Source organism: Eulemur rufifrons, chromosome 28 (assembly GCF_041146395.1).
Source record: "Eulemur rufifrons isolate Redbay chromosome 28, OSU_ERuf_1, whole genome shotgun sequence".
Lineage (NCBI taxonomy): Eukaryota > Metazoa > Chordata > Mammalia > Primates > Lemuridae > Eulemur > Eulemur rufifrons.
Genome location: NC_091010.1, coordinates 67,181,931 through 67,202,061, shown reverse-complemented (window position 1 = coordinate 67,202,061; position 20,131 = coordinate 67,181,931). Strand labels below are relative to the sequence as shown.

The 20,131-nt window shown below is 44.3% G+C and overlaps 1 protein-coding gene across 1 annotated transcript in view; it reads right to left on the bottom strand.

Annotated features, from left to right (window-relative positions):
- DOCK1 (dedicator of cytokinesis 1) overlaps positions 1-20,131 on the bottom strand; it is a 470,019-nt gene that overhangs the window by 298,863 nt on the left and 151,025 nt on the right. Inside the window, exons 24-25 of the mRNA XM_069460828.1 lie at positions 6,889-6,959; positions 3,647-3,753 (exon numbers count right to left, since the gene is read on the bottom strand). Of these exons, the coding sequence (XP_069316929.1) occupies positions 3,647-3,753; positions 6,889-6,959 (178 nt within the window). The remainder of the gene's footprint in view (positions 1-3,646; positions 3,754-6,888; positions 6,960-20,131) is intronic.

The following is a 20,131-nucleotide window of genomic DNA, read 5'->3' as shown; positions in this document are numbered from 1 at the left end:
CAGGGGCCAGCAAGAGAGCAAGAACAAGACCAGCAAGGTCCCGCTCGGGGAGCTCTTATTCTGAGGAAGCAGCACAAATCATAAGCAAGTAGTCAGGTAAAGACATACCATGATTTCAGGGGGGAGGGTGCCACAAGGAGTCAGGAGGTGCAGTGTATGGATTTGTTAATATTTCAGGCAGGGTGATCAAAGTGCCTCTCTCAGGAAGCTGTCTGTGTTGGTTAATTTTAAGTCTAATGGCTGCCTCACAGGATGCCCAGAGCTGGTTAAACATTATTTCTGGGCGTGTCTGGGAGGGTGTTTCCAGAAGAGGTTAGCATTTGAATTAGTGGGCTGAGGCAGGCACATCCACACTGTGGGATCACACCCTGGGTGTGGGAGGGCATCAAAGGATAAAAGGATGGGTTGAAGCCCAAGAAACCCCCCTCAATGCACCTTCAATTTTCATGACCTCAAAGAGAGAGAAGTGGGGAAACAAGGCTGGAAATAACCAGTAGGCACTGCTGGGACCCAGACCTGGCGTACAGAGGCTTTGCTGCAGAGGAGCGATTCCGGTTTCAGGATTCACTGCCTGCATCTTGCCAACAGACCAACTCGTCCTTTCCATTGAAGTGAGACTCTTGAAGCCACGGAGATGGAAAGAAATGTTGTAGAGCAAGGCAACCAGTGTGTCTCTTTTAGTGAGTGAGGCAACACGCATGCTGAGAGGCAAGGACTTGGGAACCTCACTTCTCTCTGGGGGTCCCATGGAGGAACCCAGAGGACCTGCACAGTGACACATCCTGACCGCCTCCTTAAGAGGATGTTTAAGAAGGGCTGGCATGTTTGGTAACACGTGCAGCTGAATCTAGTTATATCAAGTTCTAACAATCTGGATGCGTGGAGATTTAATCTGACTGTTTCCACTGGGATCAGGAAACAGGACAAAGACAACTATATTTTTACAAATTAATAAGAAATGGAACAAAGCAAAAAAATCATGGCCATATCTCATCCGAAAATGGTTTGGCTTTAAATATTTATACCAAAGGTGGCACAGAGTATTTTGCAAAAGTAATGACATCCTTTGTAAGAACAGACCAACCAGAAGATTTCTGCTGATAAATCTTTCCTGAGCAGACAGTAAGACTGCTGTGGGCTGCTCTGAAAAAGCAGAGCTTGCAGATGAGAAAAAATTGAGGCTGTGTTTGTTACCCTTATCCAGAAAGACTCTTACAACCCAAAGCCTATAAGTGGGACTATTTTCACATTGGCCAAAGCATTCTGAGACACTTCTGGGAAGCCACTAGCATTTAGAAGCACACCTGGACGTCCAGTTATGGCTCAGGGAACATCTCCTGATGGGCAATTCTGGAGCTGCTTGTAAGACGTGAAGCTTCAGGCTAATTCTGGCTCATTTAGCCCATGATAATTTTGGGCTATATAATTCGTATATGTCATACAATCTCACTTCCTATGTTGGGTACAACTTACTACTAAGATCAAAATCCTAACTTTGTACTTAAAAAGATAGTAGGCTAATTATTTCAAAATATTACATTACCTGGTAACTCCTTATTAAACAAAGCTAAGTATTTACTCACATGCTGCATACTTCCAAAACAGGACTTGGGGCAGTCTAAGATAAAATGTGTGTAGAACAAGAGTAAAAATAGAAACGGGGCATAGGAAAGAGACAGAGAAACACAATCACAAACACCTAGTCTAACATAATTACCAAAAATAAACGGTAAGTTTCCTTCAAATGTTCTACTAGCTAAAGAAATGAGTAAGTTTCAATAGAAAAATTTTTTCCTTGAAATACATTCTTTTAAAAAAATTGTTTTTAGCCAGGCATGGTGACATGTGCCTGTAGCCTCAGCTACTCCAGAGGTTGAGGCAGGAGGATCGCTTGAGCCCAGGAGTTGGAGGCTGCAGTGAGCTATGATGACGCCACTGCACTCTAGCCTGGGTGACAGAACAAGACCCGTCTCCAAAAAAAAAAAAAATTTTATTTTAAATATTTTTAATAGAATCTTTTATGGTTTAAGCCCTTACTCAAAGATAACTAAATGGCATACAAAGTTTTGCAATAGAAATTTTGAAATATTATGTTTATATGTCCTCAAGAAGGTTTTCCTCATACCAACACTCAAGCACAATCCATTGACAATTGTTATTCATTGACAACTGACACTCACGGACAGTTGTTAACGCAGTGAAGATACTGATGATGGTAGTGGTGGTGACACGGTATGTCTAGGTGTGTGTGTCTGCCTGTGTGTGTCTTGGCACAGGACCATGGGAGAAAGGACATCAGCAACCTCCCTAAGGAGACCCAGATATTGATATACAACTTTCACTGAAGCAGGGTCCCCCCCCAACATCTCTACCATCTGCCTTTCCTAAAGCCTTTTCGTGTCCCCAAGCTTTGACACACACCTGGGGAGTGGGCAATTCAAGATCCAGGTCTCCAGTGAGAGCCTGAAATGCAGATGGTCGGGATTAACAGCTCAACGGAGATTCAAGTGCTTTGAGTCCCAGATGATGGTGAGAACTGACTTTCATTTACAAACGCGGGAAACGGGCTTCTGGCTTAGACAGAGGTCTGCAAAAAGCTACCCACTTCTTGGCTTGATGTTTTTTCTCAAGAAGAACACTCCTACCCAAATGAAGTTTTAGCATTTCCTCTTAATATAAGCCTTAGCAACAAGTGTACACTCCAGTACATTTTATAAAGTCAAATCAAGAAATAGCATTAAACTCAGCAGGCGAACACAGGGTTCAGCAGCCCAGAAGGCACAAAGGACTAAGCCAGACACACGGCGAGCTCCCCGTCCAGCCGATAACTCAACAGGGACATCCCAAGCCTGGGCGGCTCCCTCCCTGAAACAGCTCAGTGGAATTACAAACAACACCAAGCACGAGAACAAAAGAAAATGAATGGAACAGCCTACATGTCTGGATGCAAATGGAATGGAATAAATCTATGCCTCCCAGTCAGAATGTCACTCAGCAGACTTCACATTTGCCTCAAATAAATGAGGCGGGTTGCGGAGTTATGCAGAGGTTTTAAGCTTTCGATAAAACTGCCTGACAGGTGTAAAATATTAATTCAATCTGTCCAAATATAAAGAAAATGATTAATAAAAAGGGCGGGGAGATAACTTGTGGGAATATAAGGTGTTTCTCAGGATGAATGAGTTGAGGAATCGTGAAAACTCTTATTACTTTGAGCCAGGTTTGAAGAAACCCTATCAAAGAATGCAAAGTTCAGAATAAGACAGAACTATTACTTCCAGATTTAAAGAAAACTTCAATTTTTTTCTTCTTTGCAATCATCTCAATGGAAGCAAGTGATTGCCTCCCTAGGATAGACAATCACACATTTTAAGGCTACAATGTATGCTGATTATCCCAGGGCTTTGGTGTACACCTAAATTACAAGGCACGCGCTTTCTCCCTTCATTTCTCAATGATCTATTACTTGCACTGTGTGTCAATTACCCTTCTCGTATAAGGGCTAAATCTTCCTGTCTTGTAATGGAGCCGCTTTAATTGGCTGCAACCTCTACTCCTTTTGGCAACGAGGAGAGAATTCCGAGGGGTCAAAGTCTGCAGACAATAAATAAAGGGACAATTTAATAATTCTCGGGGTTCCACTCACCATGCTGTGTGAAGAGATCACTGTGAACAATTTCGATCAGGCAGTAGAGCTTCTGAATGGTCAGCAAACCCACAGGAACATTGAGAATGAAATCAGTGAACATTTTGCTATGAGGAAAAACATAAGTGAAATAATTTAGAGATACACAGCAAAATGATCAAGACATTACCAAAACGTACGGTCATTAAATGCCACCAGCGTGTTGGACAAAGCCCCTTCTCATGGATCAATATCTCATTTTTCAAAATGATGTTTTAAAACATCATTTTTGGACTTCATAACCACTAAAATAGATATAACCCAAAAGACAGACATTAACAAGTGCTGGTGAGGATATAAGGAAGTTGGAACCTTTATACCACGCTGGTGGGAATGTAACATGGTACAGCCACTATGCAAAACACTGTGGCATTTCCTCAAAATCTTAAACACCGTCACCATATAACCCAGAAATTCTACTCCTGGGGAAAATACCCAGGAAAAATGAAAATATATACCTGCACAAAAACTTATACATGAATCAGAGTGGCATTATTCATAATACTCAAAAAGTCAATATAATCCAAATATTCATTACCTGATGAAAAGATAAACAAAGTATAGTATATCCATACAATTCATCCCAAAAAAGGAAGCACGGATACTTGCTACAACATGGATAAACCTTAGAAATATGAAGCCAGTCACAAAAGGCCACATATTTTACAACTCCATTTATAAGAAATGCCCAGAAAAGACAAATCTGTGGATGCAGAAAATAGCTGAGTGATTGTCTAGGGCTGGGGGTAGGAATGGACAATGCCTGGAAATGGGTACAAGGAATCTCACTGGGATCATAAAATGTTTTAAAATTGGATGCTGGTGATGGTCACACAACTCTGTAAATGTACTAAAAGCCATCAAGTTGAACACTCTACAACAGTGAGTGTTGTAGTTATGGTATGCAATAATATCTCAATAAACCTGTTTAAAAAATTTACTTTTACAAATGGCCAACAGACCTATATAGGAATATTAGAAGAGAGATCTTGTTAGTAGCCAAAGAAATGCAAATTAAAATGGTAAGATACTGTTCTCCTGTCTTATCAGCAAGGTTCCCAGTATGGGCAAAGTTTGGGAAAACAGTGATACACACTGGTAGAATGTTGGTTTGACTTTTTGGAGGGCAACTGGATAATATCCATTGAAAACCTTTTAAGAAAATGCAAGACCAAATAATTCTACTTCTCTGTTAATCCTAATTATATAAAATAAGGGCAGATAACTACCATTAAGTTACAGAATATTTTATAGCATATTTTATAATAACAAAAAACTGGACACAACCCAACACCCAGTAGGTAGCAGAGTGGTTAGAGGCCTGTTCTTTGTAACCAAAAAGCCTGGGTTGGCCTTGAACCACTGCCATTCACCAGCTGAGTTATCATGAACAAGATATTTAGGGAAAAATTAGGCTAACAACAGAACCTGTGTCATGCCATTGTTGTAAAGATTAATGGACCAATACAAATGCTTTCTGCAAACCCTATTTTGCATGGAGAAAGCACATAATAGATGTCGTGTCTATTGTTGCCGCTTAAAGATGGGCCAGCACAGAATGGAACCAGCATGAAAGTCATTAAAAGATTACTAAGCAGAAGATAGCTTCATGACACAAGAAAACAAGGCCACCAGGAAAATAAAGTTGACTTTTTTAGGTGTGTGAGGATGTATATGTATGTGTAAGTGATCCAGGACTACCTGGTTATGCTAAGGTAGGAGACTTAAGTTTCAGTTCTTCTCTCCTGTCAGGCACTGAAGAGGGACACGCGCCCACCCACAGAACAGAGTGCCTGAGGACTGGCCTGGCCCTGGAAAAGCAGGTCTTCTCTGGGTCTCCAAGCCCAGCTGTGAGCACTGACAGCACCGCTCCCACAGAGAGGACTGCCACCTGTGCACCTCGAAGTGGACAGGACCAGGGTACGGCCTCGGCCCACACCAGCCACAGGCCCCCTCCCTCTCAGTCCAGACCCGAGCTGCTCAGATATGAATGTGCATTGGAAATATCTGGAGGGTTTGTAAAACCAAATGGCTGGGCCCCACCCCACGGTTCCCAATTCAGAAGGTCTGGGGACTGCTCTTTGAGAACTGTGCTCCAAGGGGAGGACTCAACAGAGAGGTGGGCAGTCACACTGCCCATCAACCCATTGTCTCTCCTCTTCTCATTTAGGGCCAGCTAAGCTACAACCAGCATTGTCAGTGCCTCAGGAGCAGAAAATAAATGCATCCCTTCAGGACACTAAATCCTGGGGCGCATCAGAGACACAAGGATTTGTGCGGGACAGCACCTCCCCGAGAGCCCCTCGCCCTTCAACTGCAGAGCATGAGTGACCTATGGTGGACATAGAGTTCAGGAAGGATGGTCACTTGTTATTCAGTTTAACTGCCCAGGGACAGGTGGCCCTTTAGTAATACTCAGGAGCGCAGCACTGGCTGGTAAACGTGGTGCCATCACCTGTGGGTAGTTTATTGTGTCAAATTAAAACCAAAACAAAAAGCAGATGAGGATTGTGCTATCAGACGTCTGGGGTTGAAGGCTGTGCATCCCATCACACACAACGGCACTTGTCAGAGGGCAGGGACTCTGCAGATTAGACATCAAAAGGCAGGCTTGGACGCTGAGGGTTGGTCCCCACCCCCGCCCCTCGCTCTGAAAGCCCAGGGACCAGCTTCCTCCCGGTTTGCTTTTTGGTGGTGGTGTTTTTGTTTTTGTTTTTTTAAATTATTTTCTTAGATGACAACTTCTGATTCTTCTGCCCAAGGCTCACAGTCCCTCATTTAAGAGCACACAAAGAGAAGCTGTCCCTGTCATAGAAGGCGAAGGTGACACACAAATATTATAGCTCCTATCTTAAGTTTGTTAGGTGCTAAAAACAAAAAACCAACAACCACCTATTGAAATTCAACCACTAACGTATGCAAAATGCCAAACATGTATTATATATCCATAAGGCTGTAAACAATCTTCTAAAAAAATATACAGTGACTGTGGAGTGGTGATGCCTTTTCCACATGAAGTCATAATTAGCAAAGAGTCACAGCAACCACCACATGTTCCAGAATGATCCAGGGCACTGACACATGCAGACACAGGACAGGACCCATGCACTGCATGCACCCATGCACTATCCCATGCACTACATGCTCTCAGAAGCAGGCCACGCGTGGCATGTGGCAAGTACACGCCTCGGGTGCTCCATTACCTGAGCTCTTTGGGATCAAACACCAATTTCACATCGTTGACGATCGTTGGCAAGTATTTCAGCGCTGCCCCCTGCAAACCAAGAACAAAGAAGGCTGAGCCACACCCTCTGGCAAAGATTAATTGAAATTTATAATTCCTATGAAGAAGTACAGAAACACCAACAAGAGAAAAATCACTCCCAGATAAGGGCTAATGGCTAAACACAGTGAAATAGAACAAAGAAATAAAATCTATGATTCACATGGAACTGTAATTTCTTACATGATTGTCTTGACACAATAATAAAGGAAGTACTAACACAAGTCAATATTTGTCACCTGCTGACCAGGTGCGTATACTGTGTGCTAAGCTCTACGAAGCTACATGAAGCTTTATGAGGGTTAAAGCAAAACAAACACCTGTCCCCTCAGAAGAATCCTCTTCCAGTAAATCCATGTCAGCTCTTCCACATTCATTAATGAAAATAAGTTGTCTTTGTTCCATGCCAAAAATGCTTTCCTGTATATCTGTGCATCTTTTAAAATGAATCACTTTGTTCTTTAGGAATGTTATCTCCTATATTCATACTCTGTATCTTACAGAAAACCAACACCCTCAAAAAAAACAGAGTAATGGTAATAATGATAGATAATATTACATCTATGCATAGTGTTAAGACCCTTGTATATTTCATCTTTAATTCTAGCAGATGTCCTATGGAAAGTTAGCTGTGTTGGAAGGAGAGGAAACCGACAATGGAAACATTAATTACTTTGTCCCTGATCACAGAGCTAGTACGGAACTAAGCTAGAATTAAATTCAATTGGAGGAAGCCAGAGACTCAGTGCCTTTGGCTACATCCTGTTGGGAAGAGTTTCTGGATTTTAAGTGCTCTGACCTGGATCTGCCACTTTTGTGTCTCTAAGTGAATTCCCGGTATCAGGCTGAACTCTACCTCCCTGAATGAAATGGGGAAAATAACATTCATGCCAGATACTTTAAGGGATTACATTAAGGCTCAAAATCGAATTGAAAAGAAAATAGGCAACATATTGAGCAATGGAACTATCATACCTATTGCATAAATGTTAGTGCAATTCTCCAAAAGCAAGAAGGCAGAAGCCCATTTTTAAAATATTACCCTGAACATATATGGTCAATGCATTTGTACTAAAAGTACATAGTACCCCACCCCCACCAAACAAATAAACTTCATTCCATACGTTGCAGGCTAGGCAAAACTTAACTTTAAACGGATCATAGATCTTAAATGTAAAACTTTAAAATCTATAAAACTTTTGGAGGAAAGATTTCTTAGATACGATACCAAAAGCAAATCTATTTTTAAAAATCGATAAACTGCATTTCACAAAATAAAGAACTTCTGCTATTTGAAAGGTGCTGTTAGAATAACAAAGACACAAGACTGCAGAGAACTATCTGATAGAGACTTGCATCCAGAATGTGCAAAGAACTCCTAAAACTCAGTAACAAAACAATCTTCCTCTCCTCAAAAATCGAAAATCGGGCACACAAGATTCGAAGAGACACATCTCCAAAGACATACGGGTGGAAAATAAGGGCTCAGGAAGGCACTCAGCACAATTACTCATCAGCAAAATGTAAATGAAAATGACAATGAGATGCCACTAACATCTATTAGAATTGCTTAAAAAACAAAAAAGTAGCTAAAAACCATAACCACGTGCTGTTTGCACATGCTGCTGGTCTGAATGCAAAAACAGTGGAGCAACGTTGGAAGAGAGCTCGGCAATTTCTTATAATCAGACATGCACGATCCACAGGGCCCAGCAAGTGTACTCCTGGGTATCTCTCCAAGTGAAGTAAAAACTTAACGTTCACAAAAACCCTGTAGATGAACTTTTTATTACAAATAAAACTGTGTAGCAGCTTTATTTGCAATCTCCAGACATTGGAAACTACTCAAATGTCCCTCAGGAGGTGAATCCACACGATGGAACACTACTGGGTAAGAGAAGAACAAACCACTGTTACGCTCAATGCAGAAGCATCTCAAATGCACTGTGATGAATAAAATAAGACAGACTTTCAAAGGGCTGCATATGGCATGATTTCACTTTTACCACATTCTGGAAAAGGCAAAATCATAGGGATGGAGATGCAGTTGCCGGGGGTGGAGGTGGGGGAAGGGTTATCCGCAATGGGGGTGGAGGACTGTTGGTGGCTGGGGGACTCTTCCATAGGACAACGGTAGTGCACCTTTGTCTAAGCTGGCAGAGGTGTCCAGTAAGAAAGAGCAAATTTTACTGTGTATAAATTATACCTTAATTTTATAACTGATGAAAAATACACTACCTGGATATATTTCTGTAGCTACTTCATGATGGAAAATGCTTGAAAGGATGTTGGGCCAGTGTGTCAACCTCAGTGCACAGGAATGAGTTCAAGTTTCCTAATCTATAAAATGTGAATATTCTGCATGTGCCAATCACGTTGGCAGGGGCTCAACTCTACTGACACATTAAATCCTCATGACAACCTGACGAAGGAGGTCTACCATTATCCCCTTTCACAGGGATTTGGAGCTGGTCTGTCCACCCCCAAAGCTGGTTTTGTGAATCCACCGACTCAAGCTTCACCACAAATCTCAGCACTTCACAGCCAAAATGATAAAGAAACTTTCACCCCATATCTCCTCTCCAGAATTACTCATGCTGTGGTTGTTTTTACCAGGTGTTACCCTCTCCTCTACTGCCAACCAGATTCCAATTATCTGCTTTCAGATGCAACTTTAGGAAAGAACATTTAAAAAAAAATAATTTCATTCTGGTTTCAAATGCTCTGCTTCAACTACCTTGAAGTTCCTTTGAAAAAACATAAAAAATATTTATTGTGACATTTAATAACAAGTGTGTGCAAGGCTGATTGCTCAGTCTCTCAAAGTGTCTCATCTAGTTTGTGCACGCCGGTCCAGAGGGTAAGGCACAAATTGGCTTCATGCATATTATACTGTACCCAGCAAAGCATCATCCACCTACAGCAACTTTATAAATGCCATTTCCCAAGGACGAAGCAGACAGCCACCAGGTGCTGTGTTAACAAGGACAGACACAGTGCCAGGTTCTTCCCACCCTGCCACAGGTTCTAACTTTCCTTGACAGTAAGGTTCCACCACCCACTATCAGTAGGAGCCATACCTAGCTTGGCCCATATGTAATATTGGCTACTGGTCAAGAATTTCAAGTGTTTTGGATTCTGCATGTGCTTGCAACAAAAGGCTTCCATGTCCTCTGTGGAGTAAGGCTGCTTTGCTAAATTCAGATCTCTTTCAAGTGGAAGCTCTGCTTCAGAAGCTTGCCAAGACACAGAGGACCCGTCAGGTAGAGCAGGGGGCACCTACACTATGGACAAACAATGCTGGATGGAATCTTACCTACACAGAAGGACAAAATCCCTGGACGCGCGCAGGAGAACCTACCCAGCACGACCAACAGTACACAATGCCTTATGCTGGACAAGGGCAGGGCTCCAGGGCCAGAATGCTGAGTTCCAGGCTTGCCTCCACCACCCGGTATGTGAATTTGGGAAGGGGGCATTTCCTGTGAGTGCTTCTCGTGGGTTAAGCAGTGGTGATTAGTAGGACCTGCCTTAAAGGGCTATTGGGAGAATGAAATGACACGTGTGCACATGATACGCCAGGCTCACGATCCCAGCACACCACTACTGCTCAACACACCTCAGCCACTGTGGACCAACAGCAGCGGCAGCAGCACAGCATGTGGATGCATGTACATATTAACACGGAAAACTTCTTTAACATGCTCATCTCTCAAGCCGAATCTTCATTCCAGTGCAAACTTTCATTGATAAAGTGCTATATACACTGTGGCAAATACTGAGTAGAACTAGTTGCCAAATCACAGAAAAGGTCTGGATGATAGAAATTTAGGGCAATGTTGTTGTTTTTTTTTTTCTGGCTTTGTTTGATTTTTGTTATTTTTGTAAATTAGTGAATGTCTTTATTTATTTAAGCAAAACATTGCTCACAATGCGTGGGGCTTTCTGAACTGTGGGCCAGGGACTGCGATGCCAGCCTCTTAGCAGCCCCCACCCCACGGTACCTCTCAGGCCTTGGCTGGTTCCCTGCAGCACAATGGGATGATCACTAATCAATTCATTAGAGTGTGGGGTGGGGGACAAGAGTGGAAGAAGGGACAAGGCCTGTGGGATGTCCACCAAGAGACAGAGATGAGTTTGGCGTAGGGCCTCTTACTCCACCGCCACCCCAGGGCTACAAACCCTGGACCATACACCCTGCATGAACGCACCCTTATGACCTGGCCTACCCGAGAACAGAGAAGGAACCACCCAGGAATTTAGATGCATTCACTGCTTCTAGCTTTGTTTACTCATCTCCTATTCATTGAGTTAAAAGTGAACTTATCAAATAAATGTTTGCTTTTTAAGAAAGTTAGCGTTTTAGATTTGATTTTAAACCTAGTTAAATTAACGTAATAGGCAGTTTAAGTCCTGGCTTGCATTTTACTTTGAACTTGGTAAAGCTTTCATCTGCTTACCTGAGGGTGGACAGGTACAATTCTGAATGCATTTGTGCCTCGGGTCAATCCACACCTGTGTGCTGACCCGTTGACAAGCAAGAACACACACCTCAGTCCTAGGCACGCAAAGGCCTTAGGGAAACACTGAAATTTCCACCAAATACGACAGGGCTCTCCACCACTGAGCACAGACGGAAAGCCAGCAACCCACGGAACGATACCAGAAATAAAATTAGAGAGAATCATGGCCAGGGGTGAAGCTATCTCTATGCATATGAAGACAGGCAGGTTGCTCACTGTCCCTCTTAAAACTGGGTTCATCTCTTAATATCCAAGGAATCAAGGTGAAGTGATTCACCAATCACAATTCTCAGGAGAGAAAAAGAGATCAGAACAGAATCAGATGGACAAGAAACATACTGAACAAAGCTTCGAAGGGAAAAAAGGAAACTTAAAAAGGACTAAGAAAGGGCAGAAACTGCTGAAAGTTTTCTAATTGCTGACACAGTTCAGGTTAAAGAAATTACATAAATTTTATACTCTTCTCTAAGCAAATGTAATTGTCATGTATCTCATGAGAATGCCAAATAAATCCAAACTGTAAAACAAAACAAAAAATGCATTTTCCATCTAGTACTGGTTTAATGTTGTAAGTGTCTTCCTGGCTAAAAATATGACTACTGATGATGATTAATAGATACTATTTTAGGGTAAAGTTCAGGCTACATTATTCAGTATAATTATTTTAATTAAATCCATTAGCATATCTCTATATAAGATTAGAAGTGCTATCAGTGATACAAAATAAGTTTGTCTTGAATAATGTATGAAGCAATTATTAATTTACATATTTCTCAAGAATACACATATTAAAATTATTCCATTCGGAGGTTTTGAGCTAAAATATATATGGTCCACAATTCTCCTTTCAGACTTAAGTGCTGTCTTTGAAGATTTGGAGCAGAGCCCAACAGCCTCAGGAGGACCAGATGAACTTGAGAGAGGAAAATTCACCAAGACCAGTTCTGCCAACAGGTGCCCCTGGACCCACCCAAGCTGATGCCTTTCAGGGGGACTTGATGAAATGGGGCTGACGGCCGGACATGACAGCTTGATGCCAAAACACATAGCACTTTGGAGAGACTCAAGGATGCACTACTGTAGTGTATACGTTGTAGGGACCCAGAACAAAAAGAAAGATGATGAAAACTGCTTCAATTCCTTCCAACCCATTAAATAAAAACTACCTACATTGTATGTACTTTAAATCTAAAAATCCTTCTACTCTTTGTAACCAAGCTTCCTTGAAGCTAATTCTGATCATTAAAATAGCATTCCCCATCATTACACCAGCGCTTTGGTTCATTCAATCCCAAATATTTAGCTGCTGGGGGATATTGTCCCAACAAGTGTCTGCATGTTTATCACAAAGCCCAAACCAAAAAAATTAATGAAAAAAGTACAAACTTACTGAGATTCTTCAATGAATCCAGTTCAAGCTCCTATCCTTAAAAATCAATTTGTTACGCCTTCCTTGCAGAGTATCAACAATGAGCAGAGGGTCTCCCAGGCATCTCACAGGGACGGATGTCTTCACTGTGCTGGATTGCTCTTAGCATCTCTGGGTCCTGTTCAGTAAATGCCCTCCACCCAACCCCCACACACACATGCCTCCTGGCCCATGTGGCTATGTCACAAATGGGTGCCCAGTGCACAGATGTCCTCAGCCTGGCAAGACCTGGGCCATGAGATCTGAGGGGCTGGTCTGCTCTGGCCATGAGTAGCCACACTGTGCAACATTGACCCTCCTCTCAGTGTCTACCCCAGCTAAGTAAACCCCGTCTCCTCCTCATGGCCCTTCTCTAACAATGGTCAGAGTCACGGTTCCAAGGTGCAGCTGAGAACTACACCCAGCTCACCCCACTTCCCCAAGGCCGGGCACACGGGAGATCAGAGGGGAGTTTGGTCAAGGATAGAATGACCACTAAGAACAGTGAAGGTTCAGGGTAGGAGCTGCCATGACTCAGGGCGTCAGGATGGAACTACAATGACAGGTGCCCTGCAGATGACAGGCTGAAGAGCAGAAACCATGGAACAAAGAGTATGAGGCAAGAGAGAGAGAGAGAGAGAGAGAGAGAGCGAGCCAATCACAGTGCAGACAGGAGTAAGGCCCCTCCTCTGAGCCGCTAGGCTCGCCTTAGCCTCCTGCAACCCAGCTGCCGGGAATTAAGTCATGCTACACGGGGCATTACCGTCATCTAGGCAAGAACAAATCTGAACTGAATTACTGAACTTTTCTCTTTTTTTACTTCATACCAGCACAGTCATGGAGCTAAAGAGGCTCGGTGAGCGGGGCAGGATCCTTGGAAGAGGCCTCCACAGCCTCCAAATGGGTGCAAATTGGTTACCTGTCTAGACAGCTTCTAGGAGGCAAAGAATGACTTCCCAAATGAAGATTTTCTCAAAAAACACTTGAAATTCATAAGTCAGAAGATAGGAAAATGGTCCAGTTCCACGGCATCTTAAGGGTTTGAACTGTAGCAAAGCGGTTGTGACAACAGCAAGTGCAGGATGTCACACATCGCACCGTGTTGTACTCATGGTCTCAAAAATCTGACAAAACAGGAACAGAAGCGGGTGGAGGAAGGGTCTGGGCAGGACGTAGGAGGCGGAAAGATGCGGGAAGGAGGTGGGAACCTCCGGCTGGTCTACCGTCCAGTGCCCGCCCTGCCACCCTTCTCTGTTCTCCGGCTGCTTCACTGCCCACACGCTCCAGCCCACCCTACTGAGCCTCAAACACACCATTGAAGAGGAAGGGCAAGGGAGCCCAGACAGGCAACAGCAGCTGCACTGGGCAAACGAAGGCTTTGGGTAAAGGGAACAGTGACCCTCGGGGCACCCCAGGTATAACCTCCCACTTCCTCCCCAACCCACGACCATCTACAGCCTGGCTGGTCCATGCCCAGACCCACCTGGAGTGGGCAGAACTGTGTGCCTCCCAAAAAAGCGTGTTCAAGTTTCAACCCCTGTGTGATGAAGGTTCATCCCTTCTAAAACCCAAGGTGAAATTTAATTGCCATCGTAACAATACTAAAACATGGAACCTCTAAGAGGTGATTAGGCCATGAGGGCTCTACCCTCACAGGTAGAACTGAGGTCATTATAAAACGGTGAGTTTGACACCCGCCCTCCCCCATCCTCTCTTACTCTCTCTGTCTTCCACTGCTGGATGACGTAGCAGGAAGACCCTTAGTGCTGCACTTCGATCTGGGACTTGCCAGCCTCCGTAGCTGTGAGACACTAAGTTTCTGTTCATTACAAACTGCCCAGTCCCAGGTATTCTGTTCCAGCAGCACAAAATGGACTAGGTCATAATGGTACCTGTGCATACAAAGTTATTGAGAAATGGAGTCTTTGTAGACAAAATCAAATTACGATTAGGGTGGACCCTAAATCCAATGGCAAGTACGTTTATAAGAGCAAGATGGAGATTTGGGCACAAGACACAGAGACACCCGGGAAGAATGCCACGTGAAGGCAGGGACCAACACTGGCAGGACGCAGCTGCATGCCAAAGGAACGCCAAGGGTGGACGACACCCTGTCTTCCACCAGAAGCTGGAAGAGACAAGGAAGGGATTGCCCTGTACAGCTTTCTAGAACCTTCACAGAGAACACAGCCCTGCTGATGTCCTGCTCTTGAAGTTCCGGCCTCCAGAACTGTCAGAGAATTTATTTCTGTCATTTTAAGCCACCCAGTTTGTGCTCATGTGTCACAGCAGCCCTGGGAAACTAACAAGTCGCCCCATCCAAGGTCAAGAGACACGGAAAGCCAGGATTCTAATACTACCTGTAGAGAAAGACCAGAGTTTACTTTTATTTTCATTTTGTTTCTGACCAATACCTTTGTAAAGCACAATAAAAACGAATTTCTAGATAAATGAAATGCCACGTGGATGGCAGAGCACGGTCAAATTATTGTTAAAGCTTCTCCACATTTACTCCCCACGCCCATCCTCATCTCACCATGGAGAGTAATCGGCATCCACACGCAGGCACGGCCCACGCCCACCTGCCCTGGGTGGAGCAGAGGGCAGCAGGTGCCAGTCCAGGGAGGCTGGACCCTGGGGTGGGAAGGATGCCTTGCTCGGGGCTAACAGTCCCAGGACCATGGCTCCCCCTTTCCAGGATCAAATCCTGACATCTCCTCCCCATCCAGCGACAACTCCTCCCTGCACTCAGCAGCCCCCAGGTCCCAGCGTGACCGTGGCGGCCACTCCTGTATCTGTGGCCCAGCTGGCCCTGCCAAGGAGCACTCCCTGCATGATGGGACCATCCTCCAGCGGCCGTGCCCACTGCAGTAGCCACTGGGCACAGGCGGCTACCGACTCTTCCACATCACAGTTTCTACAATTCCGTTGGTCCTAAGTGAATACTGGTTTTGCTTTCTCTGATTAGGATGCTGCATTTGGACACATACCCCTGGAAAAGGCAAAGCCCCACTGCGAGTTCTAAAATCTCATGACGGATTTTCTGTCCTGTGACTCTGACCTCAAGGATTCTCTTTCTCTTTCCCCCTCGACAGCCCTCTCTCTGGCTCAGGTCAAACACAGCTCGAGCTCTGATTCCTTGGGCCTTGACTCCCAACAAAGATCTTAGAAACCTGAAAACATAAATGTTAGCCCCTGTGTAAAACCTACAGAGAAGGTACAATTAAAAATAAACAAGGAAGCCTCTCCACATCAACCTTCATAACTCAGAGGCGTGATTCAAGAGAGGCCCATATAGATAAAACAATAAAAAGAATGTTCTTTCCTCAATAAGGTAATCAGAATGACTGCATGGCCCAGTAGGTCCGCTCCCAGGTATATACCCAAAAGAATTAAAAACAGGTGTTCAAACAAAACCCCACACAAGAATGCTCACAGCAGGTGGACCCACAACAGCCCAAAGGCAGAAGTGACCCACGTGTCCATCGAGGGGTAAACGGGTAAACGTGTGGTCTGTCCACACAGCGGAACACTGTTCAGCCATAAGCATGTATGAAGTACCAATACATGGACACACCGTGAAAACATGCTAAGTAAAAGAAGCCAGACAAAAAAGGCCACACATTTCATAATGCCATTTATATGCAAGATGCAGAAGATGCTCATCCATAGAGACTGGTGGTTCCCAGGGCCCGGGGGTGGGGAATGGGGGTGAGTATAATGGTGTGGGTTTCTTTTGGGATGATAGAAATGTTTTGGGACTACACAGTGGTGATGTCTACACAACACTGAGAATGTACTCAGCAGCACTGAATTGTTCATGTTAAGATGGTAAAATGGTGAACTTTAAATGTATTTTGCCACAATGAAAAAAATAAATTAGGAAAAAAAAAAAAGAACCTCCTGTTCCTGACTGCAAAATGACACTTCTGTCCTCACGCTGTAGTAGCCCATGCAACTGGACCACACAATGGTCTCCAGCAGCGACAGACAGACATGTGAGAAACATCTTGATGCCTGAGACTATCTTTAAATGGCCCCGAAATTAGTCATCCTAATGAGTTCTAATGTCACTGCCTGGTACTCTGGAACAACTATGCACCACTATCAATGCCACTGCCTTAATTAAGCAAAATTTAATAAGAAATCCAGGTAGAAATCCCAGGAAACCAGAGGAGAGCCATCCCGATGTACCTAACACCAGTCATTATCCAAAAATGCCATTGTCACTGCCCACACTCTAAACAAGCTCATACTTTTCCATAGTTGTGTTCAACAATCCTCCAATTTGTGTCTCAATAAACATTTTACATGAGGTGATGTAACACATGAACATGCAAATTAATAATTTTAAAAAATGTACTCAGAGATATAGGACAAGGAATTTTTATCAATGATGACAAAAAAAAGAAAAAAAAAAAGCTTCGGGTTAGAGAATTAAAAGTACTTCCACAGGTCAGACAATCTCTTCCCTTCCAAAGGAAAAGTTGGCCTAGGAAGACTAATTACTGCCATCTATAGATGCCAGCATTGGGCCACATCCCTCCTGGAGACCAGAGCACCAGCCCTGAGCTCTCAAGGGCTCCCCCGCACCTCCACGCCCCACTCACAGGTCACCCTTGGCCTGGAAAGGCAGAGGCCGGCCCGGGGGCACTGGGCAGGCAGCCTGCTGTCTGGGAGATCGGGGAGTTCCTTCCTGTTATCTTAGATGCAAGGGAGGAGCCCTCAGCCTTCTGAGGTCTGCAGGAGAAGGAGGCAGTAAGCACCTGGGGAGGTTTCGACTGGGCCTGGAGACAACAGGGAAATGGAAGGAAACAGAGCGGGTACACAGGAGAGTAAAAGAAGGAAAGGAGAAGGGGCCAGGCAGGCTGGGCCGCTCCAGGGATGCAGGAGCTACCAGCGAAAGGGCTGCAGGAAATGGCACCAAGAAACACCCAGAGAACAGGCACAGGGAGACAAGCCCACGAGACAGACTGAAATAGGCTGGCCAGAGACATAAGGAAAATACAAGCAGAGCTGCGTCAAGTCGAGGGAGGAGCCCGAGGACAAGAGAGTCCATCGAGGGCAGCTAGAGCCGCCACAGCCAGATCCACTGGGCAGGGCTGGCGAAGTGCAGGGAGATGAGGAGGAGGGAGAGGTGAAAAGTTGGGGTCCAGGTTAGGTAGCTCATTGAGTTTTGTTTCCACAGTTTGTCTGAGTCTGCCTGGGCCTGAGTCTGCCTGGGCCGCCGTATAGAAGGACCACAGTCTGAGTGGCTTGAACAACAGAAATTTATCATCTCACAGTTCTGCGGACAGAAGTCTGAGATAAAGGTGTCCAAGGGCTGGTTTCGTTCCCAGGCCTCTCTCCTCAGCTTGCAGACGGCCACCTGCTCCTGGGGTTGTCACGTGGTAGTGGTCGTCCCTCTGCACATGTCTATGGCCTAATCTCCTCCTCTTACAAGGACACGACACCAGGCACATTGGATTAGGGCCAACCTGAGGACCTGATTTTATCTCATCTCCAGATACGGTCACATGCTGACATACTGGGGGTTAGGACTTCAGCGAATGGAGTTTTGGGGGGACACAATTCAGTCCGTAACAATCATTCCATGTTCCCTCTTTTATACAAATGCGTTTTATTACTAAAAAAAGATTTGTTTCTTCTCTTCATAACAATCCCATTGTTATGAATTGTTGCAACATAGAGTACTAAAAAGAGGTCCGTTGAAGGAAAGGTAACCCAAAGCGAGGAAAGTTCAAACTCTACCAACAGGCAGTTTCTTTCCAAAGTACCCCCGTTCCCTCACTCGGACACCTGGAGCCCTGGACTGGGCGGCCTAGATGCCCCTGTGCTGGGACGACCCATCCTTCCTCAGACACACACCAAACCCCCGTGTGTCCAGAGCCTCCTGTGAGGCTGTTTGGTGACAACTTGACACAGCTGTTCAATTTAGCGTTAATCGAGGTGCTGCCGTGGGGGTAATTTGCAGGGGTAATTAACACCTGATTCTCTGGGTGGGCCTGCCAGGTGAAAGATGTTAACAACAGAACTGGCCAGAGCTTTCAGGCTGCCCCTTCCATGGATTTCACTTGCCAACGTCGCCCACCAATTCTCTGCAATAAATAAATAAATATACACCCCTCTGGTTCTGTTATGACACACCTCCCATGGGCATCTCCACGGCAGCTCTGAGTGGGGTGCCCAAGGGACCCGTGACCTGGAGGGGGAAGGGAGAAGGGCCCACCCAGCTCTGCAGGGTCCTGTCAGCAGTCTGCTGCCCCTGGCAGGACGACCAGGAAGGGGCTGAGGGACAGAACAGACTTGGTATTCCACAATTACACACTGAATTAATAAAACTTAAACAAAGCCAATAAGCTCTCAGCCAACCTAAGACAAACCCTCACTCCACCTGTTTTCACTCACTGAGTAAGCTGAGATGTATCAGTTAACTGAAAAAATGGGTTAACATTCCAAAAAGGATTACTCAGCAAAGTTGTTGAAGCCCTCTGGCCATAACCTTCTAAATACAGGGTTTTTCCTTTTTCTTTTTAATAGAAGTTTTGGCCTGAGGGAGGTGCAGTCATAGACCATTTGGCAACCACGGGATTCTAAGTAGCTTTCAGGCCAGATGCCTCTGAAGTGTGATGCAATTTGAGAATCATGGAAAATTCAACATAAATTAATTTAAATGGACTTCTCCCAAAATCTGGCTTCAAGTTCTTTCATTGGGGGCTAACATTAAAAACAATAAAACATACCTTTCATGTTCTCTTTCCTTCACACAGTTCAAACAAATGGTGAGTTATTTAAAAACATCATAATCATTGTTATTTTCAGATGCAATAACAGAAACACTAATTTCAACCAAGGGTTCAGAAACATAAAGCAAAGACAAACTAAAAAAATACTGTTATGGTGTCTCCTGTGCACATAATCACTGGTCAGTTTATTAGCTTTTAATAATTTCTACTGGGTATTTTTTAATAAAGACCTGGGGATGAAATCCCTGTTTGCAATCAGGCAAAAAATGGTGTTTTGCTCCAGAAGAAGAACGTGCCTGCTTCCAAAATTGACTGAAGGAAAGAGAAAATGTCACAGAAAATGACAGTAAACAGTATAATAATAAGTGAAAAGGACAAAAGCACCGGCATTCAATTTATAAAAGGTTTGGTATTTGATGATTTCACAATGTGCCTGAACATATGATGAAGGAATACGAGGCACTTGATGGCATCTAACCGGTTATC